Consider the following 13,719-nt stretch of genomic DNA (forward strand, 5'->3'; position numbering starts at 1 on the left):
ATATATATATATATATATATATATATATATATATATATATATATATATATATATATATATATATATATAATAACTATAACTTTGCCCAAACGGCAACGTTTTAAAAAAAAAAAAAAAGATCATCACCCACTGTACAGCGCTAATGCAAAATGGCTACAGGAAAACGAAAGCGAGTGGTGCTTACAATTGAAAAAAGTTGGATATACTTTCACTTCTGGAAAAAGGTAATTACCAGGGATAACATAGCACAATATTTTGGAATTGTAAAGAGCACTGTGACTGATATTAAAAAGTCTGCCTCAGATTTAAAATTTTGCTGTTTTTGTTAGTAGGGTGGTATTTTTGAGATCTATTGCTCAACTGTTTGAGTATTACAATTTCCAAGTCCTTGAATCAAACACCTCTCTCCTCCACATACTCTACTAGTGTATGTAAACCCCCCAAACATTGCCACAAGTCCTATTTTAAATACCAGACTAACGCACAATCAAGTAATATAATAAGTAATTAATGTAACATTTGCCTTCTTGTGCAGTTAATTGTATATGGTCAGGTATTACTAAATTAAAATTCACGTATCTACACAACTTTACATTGTAAAAAGAGATGCCTGGCCTACCTGTTTGAAGTGTGTCTTGACGGTCCTTTACTTTTGTGCAGTAGCTCCAACATACAAATAAAAATTGTACTGAACATAAACAGCCGTTCGGTCCAAAAGCTTACAGAACAATTTCAAGTGAAATAAGCCTTCCATCTGTGGAAAGATTGGGGAATGGGGTCCACGAGTCTGTGGTAATTGCAACCTTTTCTCCCTTTTGAAAGTTTTGTATGAACAGCAGCAGCAGCACGATTTTCTTTAAGTTTTTCCAGCCTCGTTGTTATTGTTTTACGGATTGGCACACTATTGGGATAATCATATATCGATTTAAAAACTGCTGCATTCACGATTCATACGCACTGTCCTGATAGGGGATAATGTGATCACACCCTGTCTGGCCAAATCTATAGCAAATGTTGTTATGGATATTTTCTTTTTATTGCCATCAGTAGCTCCATCTGCAATAATTCTGAATGTTTGTTTTAATTTCAAAATTCCAACTGGGGGAGCCGAGTGTTAGTACTTGTTCCCAGTTGAAAGCAAACTTGTGGCCACTTTGCTAGGCCCTTATAAAGTTTTGGATTGAGTGTGCGAGGTAAACTATATAATTAGACAGCCTGGGAAACGAAAGTGTGAACAAATCTACTGTCAGTCTTTTGAAAGCATGTAAAGATAGAGGTATTGGTGGTGGAAGAAATGCTACCTCCTCTTGATACCAAACCCCCCAAGTCAAACCCGAGATAAATCTACTGGCACATGACATCATAACACATCTTGGAGAAAGTAAAACTAAAACCTTATTGCAATCCCAAATTCCTAGGGAAGCGATAAGCTAAGCAAATTTGAAAATGCTGTAATGACAAGTCTAGTCCTATTGTATTAGTGCCAAAACCTGATGGCACCATCAGGTTTTGGAACGACTTTAGGAAGTTAAACAGCATGATTTGATGTGTATCCAATGTCCTTGTTGATCAGTCAGGCTGGGAAAAAGCCTGTTCCTTCACCACGCTAGACCTCACAAAGATTCTGGCAGGTACCCCTCATCCAAAGAGGCAAAGAAAAGACTCCCTTTTCCACACCAGATGACTTTTCCCCAATAGGTGATGTTGTCTTTCGGGTTACGTTTTAACACCTGAGGGATAGAATACTAAGACCCCACCGAAAGTACACTGCACCCCTATCTAGATGACATGGTAATTCACAGTGAGGATTGGGACACATCTAGGGAAGGTGCAGGCTGTATGAAACTCCATCAGGGAGGCTGGGTTAACAGCAAACCGGACAATGTGCCATACGGCTTTCTGAAGCCAAATATCTGCGCTACGCAATACGGCGAGGAGTGGTGAAACCACAAGTCAGCAAAAAAAGTGTGGGCATTCTTGGGGATAACTGGGTATTACAGGCGGTTTAACTCAGACTTTGCCATAAAAGTGGCTCAGCTCGCAGAATTAACAAGGGCAGAGGCAGAGTACCTTCTTGGGCGACAGTTCAGATTGGCCACAGACCACGCTTCCCTCACCTGGATGCAGCTGAACAAAGAAAGGGTCATGAGGCATTTTTAACATTTAACATTTTGATTGAGCACAGAGCAGGATTAGTGTTTGGCATTTACAGGGTTAGACACTTTGTCGCAGACAAAAGTATTGCCACCCTACACCTAATAAAAGGCAATTCAAGAAAACATGTTAAATACAAACATTTACTAAACATTAGCCACTGTGTAGGGTTTATCAAATCGACCGCTTTCTTAGTTTCCTATAATTTTTACTTTCACATTTGTATTTTCTTTCTTACTTTTCTAACTTTTCTTACTAAGTAAAAAAAAAAAATAGTATCTGTATTGTATCATTGTGACAGAGTATGGAAAACTTAAGTTGCATTCTTTGTATTCAAAATCTCTGCTTGTATCGTTTTTATAAGTCTTTGTGTATTGTATTTGGACATGTCTCTGATGGTATTGTGCATCCTGTTATGTATGGTTTCCAAGAGAACACTATGGCTTTGTACATAAAACTGCTTGACTTGCTGTACTTGAAAGCACCTCCATGCCTGTTTTCTACAGTTTTTACACCCCTTTGCTTGCAAAGCTTAATTTTTGGATTATCTCTCAGCAACATTTTGACCAGACAACTGTTTGCACCAGGTCAGATGAAGTCAGTTTTGTTGATACTTTCTCGGACAATAATTCCCTGATAGCAGCCAGATGACAGCATACTTTGCACAGCTGCACTCCCAATCATAGTTTTGTAATTCTAATCTTTTCATAGGACAGAAATTAAAGTTGTAATTTGGGAGGAATAACTTAAATTCAGGCTGAATTTGAATTCATGGTTTGTCTTGCATAGTAATAGACCTACACCTGTCACACCAGAAAACCTTTTCTAGCGAGCCTATGCAGCTGGCAGAAGAGAAGCTCGCTGAGTACATTGTTTTTACAGATCAGGAGAACTAAAGATCTACAGGTGACCTTTTGTCAACCAAAGCTTTGGATGTTACGAAGCTACTGAAACCTTGGGCAGTGTATGTCTGAACTTGTTGGTACGACGATTACTCCAAACAAATCGCTAATCTGAGCAATGTCCAGTCCTAGCTAGTTTTATAGCGGCGCTAATAGCCCCAGTGTCCTCAATAAATTCTGACTTGCTTCTCTTCCAAAAAACTAGCTCCAGTTCCCCCTTCCCCTGCAGTCAGGGGCATGACATCCATGTAAAGTCAATGTTGCATCTCAGTGTATCTTTCCTGCTTAGATCTTCTTCATCTTCTTCCAACAATAATAATTATAATTCTTTAGTTAGTAGGAAAGTGGGAAAAATAAATCGCAAATGCAAACTATAGTTAATTTTCATGTAATTTTTCTTCTCCTGCTTCCCTTAATCCTTTATTTGCAGCAGGTTATGTGGATTACACCCCCAGGCCTCTACTAGCAAAGCAGTTGGCTGGAGGGCTCCACTATTTGCTTTTAGCTTCTTGTACAGATGGGGCTGTTTCAGTGTAATATAACTATAAATAAACTTACTGCATTCAGGGATCTCTGCTCCAGACTAAACCTTTCAGAATAGTTTAGATTAAGGCAAAAACCTGAGGCTCCAGCTGGATAGTCCATATAGAGAACATGACCTGCAGTCTGTCACTCTGACAGAAGACAGTAAAGCTGGGCCAAATTCTATCAGCTGGCAATCGTGATTTGATTTGGTTGTGATTTATGAGCTTGTTTAAGAAGGCATATTTAAGTCATTAAAGTAGTTAAATATTTGTTGTTTGAAAAGATTAAACAGAACTCATCTGTGGATGAGCATACTAAATCACGCAATTTGGGAGAGAATCTCCTGTCCCCTGACCATTAGTAGTGACTCCTACTGGACATTGTGATGTCCCTTTATGTTTTCTTGCAGAGATAATTAGAATCATGAAAAATACTGAACTCGGGGACATTTCCTAAGTAAACTTACAGAGCTGTCTAAACAGCAAAACATTCCAAGGTAGCAAGAATTGGCCGGGTTTCCATGCAGCTTAAAAAGTCGTTACTCTCTCTCCAGTCCTTATTTATATGGTATAGCACGCACATTGCACTCGTTATAGGAAGTGTGTGTCTAAAACATTATACGGCTTTAAAGAGTGGGTAAATCGTCTCATGCTAAAAAGACGTACAATTGACCAAAAACGTAGCAGGCTGATATAAAATATTCATATTGTTGTGCACTACTAGTAAAAACTACAAACGTAATCTAAACTGTTGAATTGAATATGCTGTTCCAAGTGGCAAGATTTTGAGACAACCACTTTGGAAACGTCCGGAAGCCGCACCTTATGCGTGAAAATCCCCTTCTGTGACACAACCTTGTGCAATTGTCTACTCTAAAGTCTGTACCAAGCAACCCATTATTATCTGAGAGGTTCTTTGACCAAATAGGAAAAAATAAGTACAGGGATGTAGATCCCTCTTCATTCAGTTTTTTTTTTTTTTTTTGGATGTGACACCATTTATTCAACGTTTAAAATGATACTGCTTTTATAGTTTGGTTAGACCTATCAATCTTGGGTACCTACCAAGGACAAAAATAGCCACGTTTGTACCCCTATGTATTAAAGTAGCATAGCTGGGAATTCGTTGCCAGTGGCTTTATTATGGCTGCGGGCTACCGGCAGCACCAGGCTTGAGCGTCCACCATCACTGTATAGTAGAAGTAAAATCTCTTAAACTTTACTCGTTGAGGAAGATTTGTTTTAGAAGAAAGAAAACACGAAAAAGTTGGTTAACATCAGCTTGCTGCAAGACATAACATAGTTCAGGAAATTCCCGGTTGTCCCAAAAACACATATATAACCACATTCTACTGGCGGGAGGCTTGCACTGCCCCTGCAAAATTCAGATTCAGGTATTTATTTGTAGTGTCATAGTAGAGTGGGCGAACTTTGTTTTTTTTTAATTATTATTCAAATAGTCCTTTATTCCTTGTACAGCAGCTGAGTGGTGCACAGAAGCATAGTGCTCCTATTTCAGTAGAAGTTTGCTGATGGTTTATTTTAATTATTTTTATTTTATTTTTATTCAGTTTGTATTAACAGGGTCTATACAGTATAGAAGAGAATGTGCCCTATTCACAAAGCTTTAACTTGAGTCATTTTAAAGAGTGTTTTCAAAGTCAGTTTTGCCTAATAAAGGTTTAATATTCATGAAACTTTGTCGTATTTAATAATGTTCTACATTTAACATGCCAAACTTCATTTCATTAATCAAAACAGACTACCGAAAAAAGTCTTCTAATAACTTGTGAATTAAAGCATACTGACTATGGCCCATTGTGTCATCAGACATCAGCAAGAACTTATAATTAGCACAGTACTGTGTTCTAATGTTATTTGTGATAAAAGTAACCCGCTGAAGTTTATCATCCCCATAGTTAGTATTTGTATAATTCAGTGTTACTGTTGGAAGGATGCCATTCAACAAGCTCAACTTTTCATTCTTTCGTAGAGTTCCCTGACAAATATTCACAACCAGTTTCTGGCAGCCTTGGAGTCGCTAAAGGAGTTTTGGGATGTAATGGATGAAATTGACAAGATGACCTGGGTGCTTGAGCCAGAAAAACCTACAAGAAGTGCTACAATGCGAAGGATTGCAATAGGTAATGGAAACGCAGAAATAATCTACTGTTTTAAATACTTTTTTTTGTTTATTTTATTATATTAATGCTTGTAGCAATAATAGGAAAAAAGAGGCTCTATCACTGCAGAATATGTTGAATTAGAGAAAGGAAAGAAAACATGCAATGCTGACACAAGCATGAATTGAGAAAACCTACAGAACCAGATTTCCAGTTATCGTCTTGTAGACTTTCCGTTGTCTTGCCATAAAGCTACAGCAATTAGATTAAGAAAGCTAAAACTCGCTGTCACCCAGAATATTTGAATATCTGTCATTTCTTCATAGAAAAATAAACAGTATGTGACTGTTAATTTAAATTAATGAATATGTATGTGTTTTGTGATCTTTTTTATATTTCTTATAACTAGAAATAATAATAATAATAATAATAATAATAATAATAATAATAATAATAATAATAATAATAATAAAATAAAAACATTATAGAGTTTGTTTTGCCCTTTGTAGACATCACAATATTTTTTGACACTTATCGGAAAATCTAATCATTTGTCTGGTAGTTCTATCAAAATGGAGTATAACTTATGCACTCTAAATGGCCTGTAAACATAAGGGCCTATGGTCTTGTAATACACTGCCAATTCTAAACCAACATTTGAATGATCCATCATCGTTCCATCATTTGTATAAGATTGTGCTGTCTGTATAATATAAATGGTCAAACTGATGTTCTCCTTCCACCTTCCTCCTTTCTTTATTGCAGATAAGGATGGTAAGCTCAAGTCTATAAAATTTAAGCCAAAGGTCATTAAAAGTGTGTTTGATTTTTAAGACAATGTATCAGTCCAGAAATAAAAAAAAATGGATAAACATGTCTGGCAGTGAAAATCTCCAGCCACATAGCATGCAAGCTTTGGCAAAAGTATCATAGCCGCGCCAGAGTTGGGATCAACACAGTTGTGCTCACGTGTGTTAACCCTCAATATCTGACAGTTTTTATGACAAACAGAGCTGAGATTTGAGCTTAGTTTTGAGAGTGGGTGGGCGACATGACATAACATAGGAGGGTCTCTTGAAAGATGTTGTTTAATGTATGTAAAACAACGCTGCTATTGAAAAACGAAACAAAAACAAAAAAAAACCCTACATTTTACTTGCCTTGGAATTAATATGTTGTGGCTCAGATTCAGTAATGGCAATTACTAATTACATTTGCCACACATTTTTAGAGACTGAAATTACAAGTCAGCAATGCCTCTCCAGTAGATTTTGTCATTTATAAAACTACCAAATATTTTTTTGCAGTTTTGGTTGGTTAAGGTCCTTGGTATATTGTGGTAAATGTTTTGTACAATAATGTAATGTATGTGGTTATATTTTTTTATTTCCTTTAGGAAATAATGTCTCAATTAATCTAGAGGTAGATGCCAGACACCCTAAAATGCTGCCTGAATGCTGTTTGCTAGGAGCTGACCATGGTATGTTGAATGAATGCATGATTTTAAAATACATTTTAACCTTGTTTTTCTACCCACTTTGAAAGTCTCTTTACTGTTGCAACCCAATTACCGAAGAGGAGGACTGTATTGGTCTGTCTGGATTTGGTGTCTGACAAGTCAGGGTTTGCTGAAGTACAATGACGCAAGCGATCCCACACTCTTTTCCTCCTTAACCTGCGGGAGAGATATTCCCTATGTGTCCTCACTCAAAATAAGCAGAATGGCATGGGTAGGATTCGAAACACACACACACGGCTCACTTCAAGTGACCAACAGGGTTCTCCAATATGTATTGCATTTTTAATGATGATGGAACGAAAGTACAAAAAGTTTAAACTATGGAACAGTCTTTAACGTATCATTGGTGGGGTTTCCATGCAGTCTTGAAACTCTAAATTCCCTATCAAGTAGGGAATATTAACCATTACAAAATGGGTGTTTGCTCTTTAAACTTTACACCAAAGACACTGGTCAGAGGAGGGTGACGTAGTGCTGCTCCTCCCCCGCGAGCATAAACTCACTACTCGCCCTGAGAGTATCGTCGTTTTTCTTTTCAGTCTAACCTGATTAACATCAGAGAGTTGATAAGTAAATCCTCCTGTGTATTTTCGTGCTCCTTTTTAGCAATTGCTTACAGTGTGGGATTATTACAGAATTGCTATAATAATTATATTTATTATTTTTAGTGTGTTTTCTGTATATATTTTGTGTATTTTCTGTATATTGTGTGTTTTCAGCTGGCTCTGGTTAAGTCCCAACGCGGCCTTGTGTGCCGTGGGAAGCCTGCGGCTCCACTGCCATCCCTCCCAGGATCTTATTGTTAATTGTTGAATTATTAATTTATAGTACTATTTACAGTGTCTGTTCGCTTTGTGTTGTGTTGTGTGTGTGTGTGTGTGTGTGTGTGTGTGTGTGTGTATGTGTGTGCGTGTGCATAATATACTGAGTTTCTTTCTTACAGGAAGGTAAGTATTGAAACCCGAGCAGCTACTGTGGGCGTGCCAACTTCAGCATCTTGTTGCTGTTTTAGTGTAGCTGTCCAAGCTCCACTATTACAAAGGTTTGTTCGCAAACAGGCTATTTCTAGCAGTAACTGCGTGTATCACCCTCTTTCTCTCGAGTTCAAGGTTACTGCTTCGGAACCAAGGGTTGGTTCTGAGTGAATTGTCAGTACAGAGTGTCAGTACTTAGAACCTGTGTTGGCGCAGAGTGCCCTGTGTCCATACCGATTGTTAGTTGTTGAACTGGATCGGTACCGAGTGTTGATCCCCAATCCGTGTAGGTACCAAGGGATGATACTTAGTGCACTCTGTGACAGTACCTAGTGTCGGTTCTGAGCTCATAAAGTGTTAATACTCCACTGTGTGGTTTATACACTGTTGTGAACACCACACTATTAAAATGTCTGGGTTCGATCCATGTGTCTCTTGCAAAGCTAAACTGCCTGCAAGTGCCGGACATGAAAAATGCACTCTGTCTGTCTGTGCCCACAAGCATGCGCATAGCGCCTTGATCTGACATCTCTTTTTGTGATTTGTGTGCTCCATTCTCCAAGCGTACGCTAGAGAACCGGGTAGGACGTCACTCGAAGGAGCATTCCTCCACGCCTGTACGCATTCAGCGTCACCGATCAGTATGTGTTAAGCACCAACTGTCTCTTGGCAATTCCGCAAGTAGGCCTATAATGACATGAATGACTCTATATATGAAAACGCCACCGGAATTGGAATAAAGGAAATTTGTTTACGCTTCATGTGCAGTCACGGTTTGGGCAAGTAGCATTTTTAAAACTATATCATTATGTGCAGTATTAAAATATGTTACAATATAGCAAGTCCACAAAACCACTGAAATTGTATATTTGACATTTGATTTTTAGTGTTCTGTGTAACACAGGCCATCATTTAACCTTGTTTATATATATATATATATATATATATATATATATATATAATATATATATATATATATATATATATATTAGTACCTGAAGCAGATGTCCGTGTTTATCAACAACATCAATGTTTGTTGTAAAAATAAAGCAAAATTGTTTAGAAAACTGTCCAAAATATTTACTTTGGGGCTAAGAATGAAAAACGTCAAAGAACAAAAATGCAGTTTTTTATATGGAAATTGTCAAAATAAAGGGGCAGCTGGAAGGTAAGAATTTACCAGTCAGGATAATGGCATTTAAATACTACTGCTATTAAACTGTACCTGTTGGTAACATGGTTTCTTCTAATGCAGTGGTTTTCAGACTGGGAAAAATTCTGAAATGGCGGACAACGCATTTTATTTAGTCCCACTTGCCAATCTATTGCAAACATTTGTCTTGTAATCAACGTTTAATCGCTAACACCAGACAGATCTGCTGTGACAGAGCGTTGAGTGCGTACACGGCTAATTTACATATTAAATAGGTACGTTTGAAATAAGCCCTGTTTTAAATGTCATATAAACAGTTCGGCGGTTCTGGAGTCTTTTTTTGGGATAAAAAAAAAAAAAAAGACATATTTAAAAAACTAAAAGCCTAGTCTTATTTCCTGTGTGCGTTCATGCCTGCAAATCGATATTTTTTTCTATGACCCGATTAAAGTTTATTGTAACTTAAGTACTATTGGTTCATTTCAAAATATAGAATGTATGGCCAATCAGAAACCGAAGTATTGCCATGTGGTCTGATTTTACAAGCTGTTACTTCTGGTATGAGAGTAAGAGTTTTAGCTTTTCAATCCATTGAAAAATATGAATTGTTGGTCAATACTAGTACATTACTAGAAAAGGGCGATCAAGACGAAATGCCGTCAGATTAAAAACGCCAGCAATGTCTTGCGACCTAAAGCTCTATTAAATCTCCCTGTCATCATCAGTGATGTGTGGTAACAAGCAGGGACATCCATCACACTGATACTAGGTAAGCGTTTTATTAGGATTTTTTAATTTGCATCATTACTTTATGTTTTAGTCACCAAGAATTTAAAAATACCAATAACGTGTTTTCTTGATAAGATCAGCTGTAGAGATGCGCGAATAGTGAACATTTCTTTGCCTGCTTTTCTGTAATTGTATTATCAATAATAATACATTACTGCCACTCCTCCCATCCTATGTCATTTCTGAGTGATTGTGGCTAGCACTGAGGCTTCATTGATTTTAATTCATTAGTTAAAATGATGTTGATGTTTCCAACAACTAGAAACCTGTTTTGGGATTATTTTTATCCAAAGGTAAATATAATTTATATTTTACCACTATAATACATTAACTTAAATAATTGTATCCATCACACACTCCAAGCCTTATGTGTTGTATCATGTTATTGTATCTTGCAGACCTTTTTTTTTTCCGTTTTCATTTTATTATGACTATCTCAGATGGGGATACGCAGTGGACTGCATTTTTTGGAAAGGGGTATGCAACTTAAAAAGATTTAAAACCCCTGTTCTAAAGTGATTTGATACAATGAATATCCTTTACTCAGTGATACACCAACATCACTGTGACACATTTCCCAATATTTTCCCCCAAAGTGACAGTGAGTATTGTAGAGACACCTTGGTTGTATCTACAGCTTTACAGTTTTATTTTTTTGTTCTTCAGAAACAAAAAGTCAGTAAACTCTGTTTGCATGTTAAAACAAACAAATAAGAAATGGTGGTTGGTTCTGAAACGAACATATTGACCCCCTCTCTGAAGAAAATGTCCCCCTAAAAATTTGAGAGGGGGCCACATTGACCCTCAGTCTGCAAGCTCTGGAGCAAACACTGGATCGACACCTTGCAAAACGCCAGGGCAGCCTCTACTCGCTCTCGGTATGGTTACAAGTGGGGTGTGTTCCAGACGTGGTGTTTGGCTTGTGGGTTTGAACCCACAATATGCCCTGTGGCAGTTATACTGCAATTTTTATAGGACCTCTTTGATGAGGGGAAATTTGACAGTCATCTCGGTGTGCCATATAAAAATTGATTCAGTCTCCCCAGAAGCTCACTTCCTGGCGGGGCAATTTTTGAAAGCCACCCGTTGGCTTAGGCCACCGGTGAAGGATAATAGTCCCTCCCTGGAGGCTAAATGTGTTGCTTAATCCTTTGCAGTCCATTTGTCAGGTGCGTCGGGTCCAATTTATTTTCACACGCGCTGTTTAATTTTTTTTTTTTTCAAAGTAAAACAGGTTTAAAAGGCATTGAATCGCAAAAGGACAACCAGTACTGTATCTCCACCCCTTGTTCGTTGTATTTTTCACATACATCTTTATAGATGTGTATACTGATAAATCCTTTCCTGATCACTCGTTTTATCACCAAACTCCTCAATAATGCGATCCAAGTCATTATTTTATTACTGTAACATCTCAAAAAGCTCTGCAAATGTCTGATATTCTTTGAGTGCTGGATGCGGAAGCAGCTGTCTCCTTTGTGTCCGTGTTATCTATGTGTTGCATGAGGCTATCAGATACACACTTTTTTTCCGGCTCCTATCGGTCTTACTCGGCCATTGAAAGTTTTTTTCAGCTTTTTCCGGAGAAAAACGACTAGAGAACTGTGCCTTACGTCTTTTTGATGATGTCAGACTGGAAAGGGAAAATTGTAATGTCGGACCTGGTCCGACATAGGACCGCAAAGAGTTAATGCGCTAACAGAACCTCCTGTTTTGAGCCCATGCATTCAGTGCTCAATTTTCTGTCTTTCAAGACAGCTTTCTTGCATGCAATCACCTCCACTAAGCAGGTGACTGAATTGCAAGCATTTTCAATATCGAAAACTTGTCTAATTTTTTCAGAGGCCAGAACAAAGGTCACACTTCGTACTCACCCAGCTTTTCTGCCGGAAACTATCTCGGCTCTCCATATTAACCAGTCGGTGGAATTGGAGGCTTTCCATCACCCTCCTTTCCGATCTGACAGGGACAGGCTCTGTCTAAACAGCGTCTATCCAACTAGATAACAGGTGCAATTTCACTGGCCATTCCACCAGGGGTCAGATGACTTCATGGGCTTTGTTCCAGGGTGCATCTATTCAGGGGATATGCAGTGCAGTGGTTTGGGCTTCTTCCCATACGTTTTCCAGGTTATATCGGCTGAACGTCATGGACCCACAGAATCCTGGATTTGGCACTAAACTTTTGAGGGCGGCTTCCCAGATTCTCACAATAGAGAATTTGAGGTGAGTCCTTCTAATGTTTTCAGTTACGGGAGTATTGTTGTAGCACAAGCGGCTTTGCATAGCTTGTAACTCAATGTTGTATACCGTGACTTGTAACGGTTAAGTATACTCTTATATAGTAAGATGGGTCCTGACTTGTTTTATTCCAGCTATGCTGGTAGTTGATTCAGGCACAAGGTGGTTCGGCTTGTCCTCTGCAGTTGTGTTATGTATGCTCCATGTCCTTGCGACACCTTGGGTATGCTGACCCATTTTGTAATGGTTAATATTCCCTATTTGAAAGGGAACATAACCCTGGTTCCCTGAAATAGGAATATTAACCATTAACTTTGAGGTCGCAGCATCCTTTGTCTCAGTTCTCGAAGGAAAATGACGGTACTGTCATGGCGAGTAGTGAGTTTATGCTCGCGGGGGTGGAGCAGCACTACGTCACCCTACTCTGACGAGTGTCTTTGGTCTAAAGTTTTCAGGTTCAGGTGTCTTATAGGGGAAACACCCATTTGTAATGGTTAATATTCCTATTTCGGGGAACGTTCTTTCTCCATTGTCGTGAGAATGTGATGTAGTATGCAGCTTCCTCATACTATAGCATGTGTGCAGCCAAAGCATGGTAAGATGTAAAAGGTGGGTAAATCGCCTGTTCATGCTAAAAACCAACGTAAATTTGTTTCCGTTCTGTTTTTTTAATTGTATTGGTGCACTTGCGGTTCTAAAACACAATCTACAATCTTTCTAGATACCCAGTTCAAGAAAGCTGCACTATATCAGTAGTCGCGCAAGGCCAAATTGGAATGCAGACAGGAACATTTAAATATACCCTCTCATAGTTTTAATATTTAATTGGAAGGAAAGTTTCTCTCCCTAAAAGAAAACTAAATGGAAACCCAAATTACCTGAAAGGTACTACCCAAAATAGCATGAGAAAATGGTGAGACAAAACCACCCTCTTAAATATGAACTTAATTATATCTGTGACAAGGAGCTTTACGTTATTGGTAGATTTTAAAGAGGTAACTTGTGCTTTTCATAAATGTGTGGTACAATTTAAACGTTGTGTATTTTTTTAAATTAATTTTATTTAACTGCAACGACTTATCATTCCAAAAACGTGGGGAGGCGGCGGTGAGTCATTTAACCTGTAGTTGTACAGTTCTTTTAATATGTCCAGGAGACATATTTCACAATATTCATGCTGTTCAGTAAAAAAAAGGAGATGTCTAGAATATTTTAGATATAAAAAAACACCTTTGGCCAGCTTTAGGTATGAGGAAACATACTTAGTGTTCAGGCATGATTGTTTCTTCAAGTCCAAGGTCATGCTTGGCCAGCACTGACATGCAGACCATATTATTGGTT

General features: G+C 38.1%; 1 protein-coding gene across 1 annotated transcript in view; it reads left to right on the top strand.

Annotated features, from left to right (window-relative positions):
- The window catches only part of fancl (FA complementation group L), a 42,365-nt gene that overhangs the window by 26,464 nt on the left and 2,182 nt on the right, over positions 1–13,719 (top strand). The window contains exons 9-10 of the mRNA XM_041250965.1: positions 5,574–5,724; positions 7,100–7,183. Of these exons, the coding sequence (XP_041106899.1) occupies positions 5,574–5,724; positions 7,100–7,183 (235 nt within the window). The remainder of the gene's footprint in view (positions 1–5,573; positions 5,725–7,099; positions 7,184–13,719) is intronic.

This window comes from Polyodon spathula, chromosome 5 (assembly GCF_017654505.1).
Source record: "Polyodon spathula isolate WHYD16114869_AA chromosome 5, ASM1765450v1, whole genome shotgun sequence".
Classification (NCBI taxonomy): Eukaryota; Metazoa; Chordata; class Actinopteri; order Acipenseriformes; family Polyodontidae; genus Polyodon; species Polyodon spathula.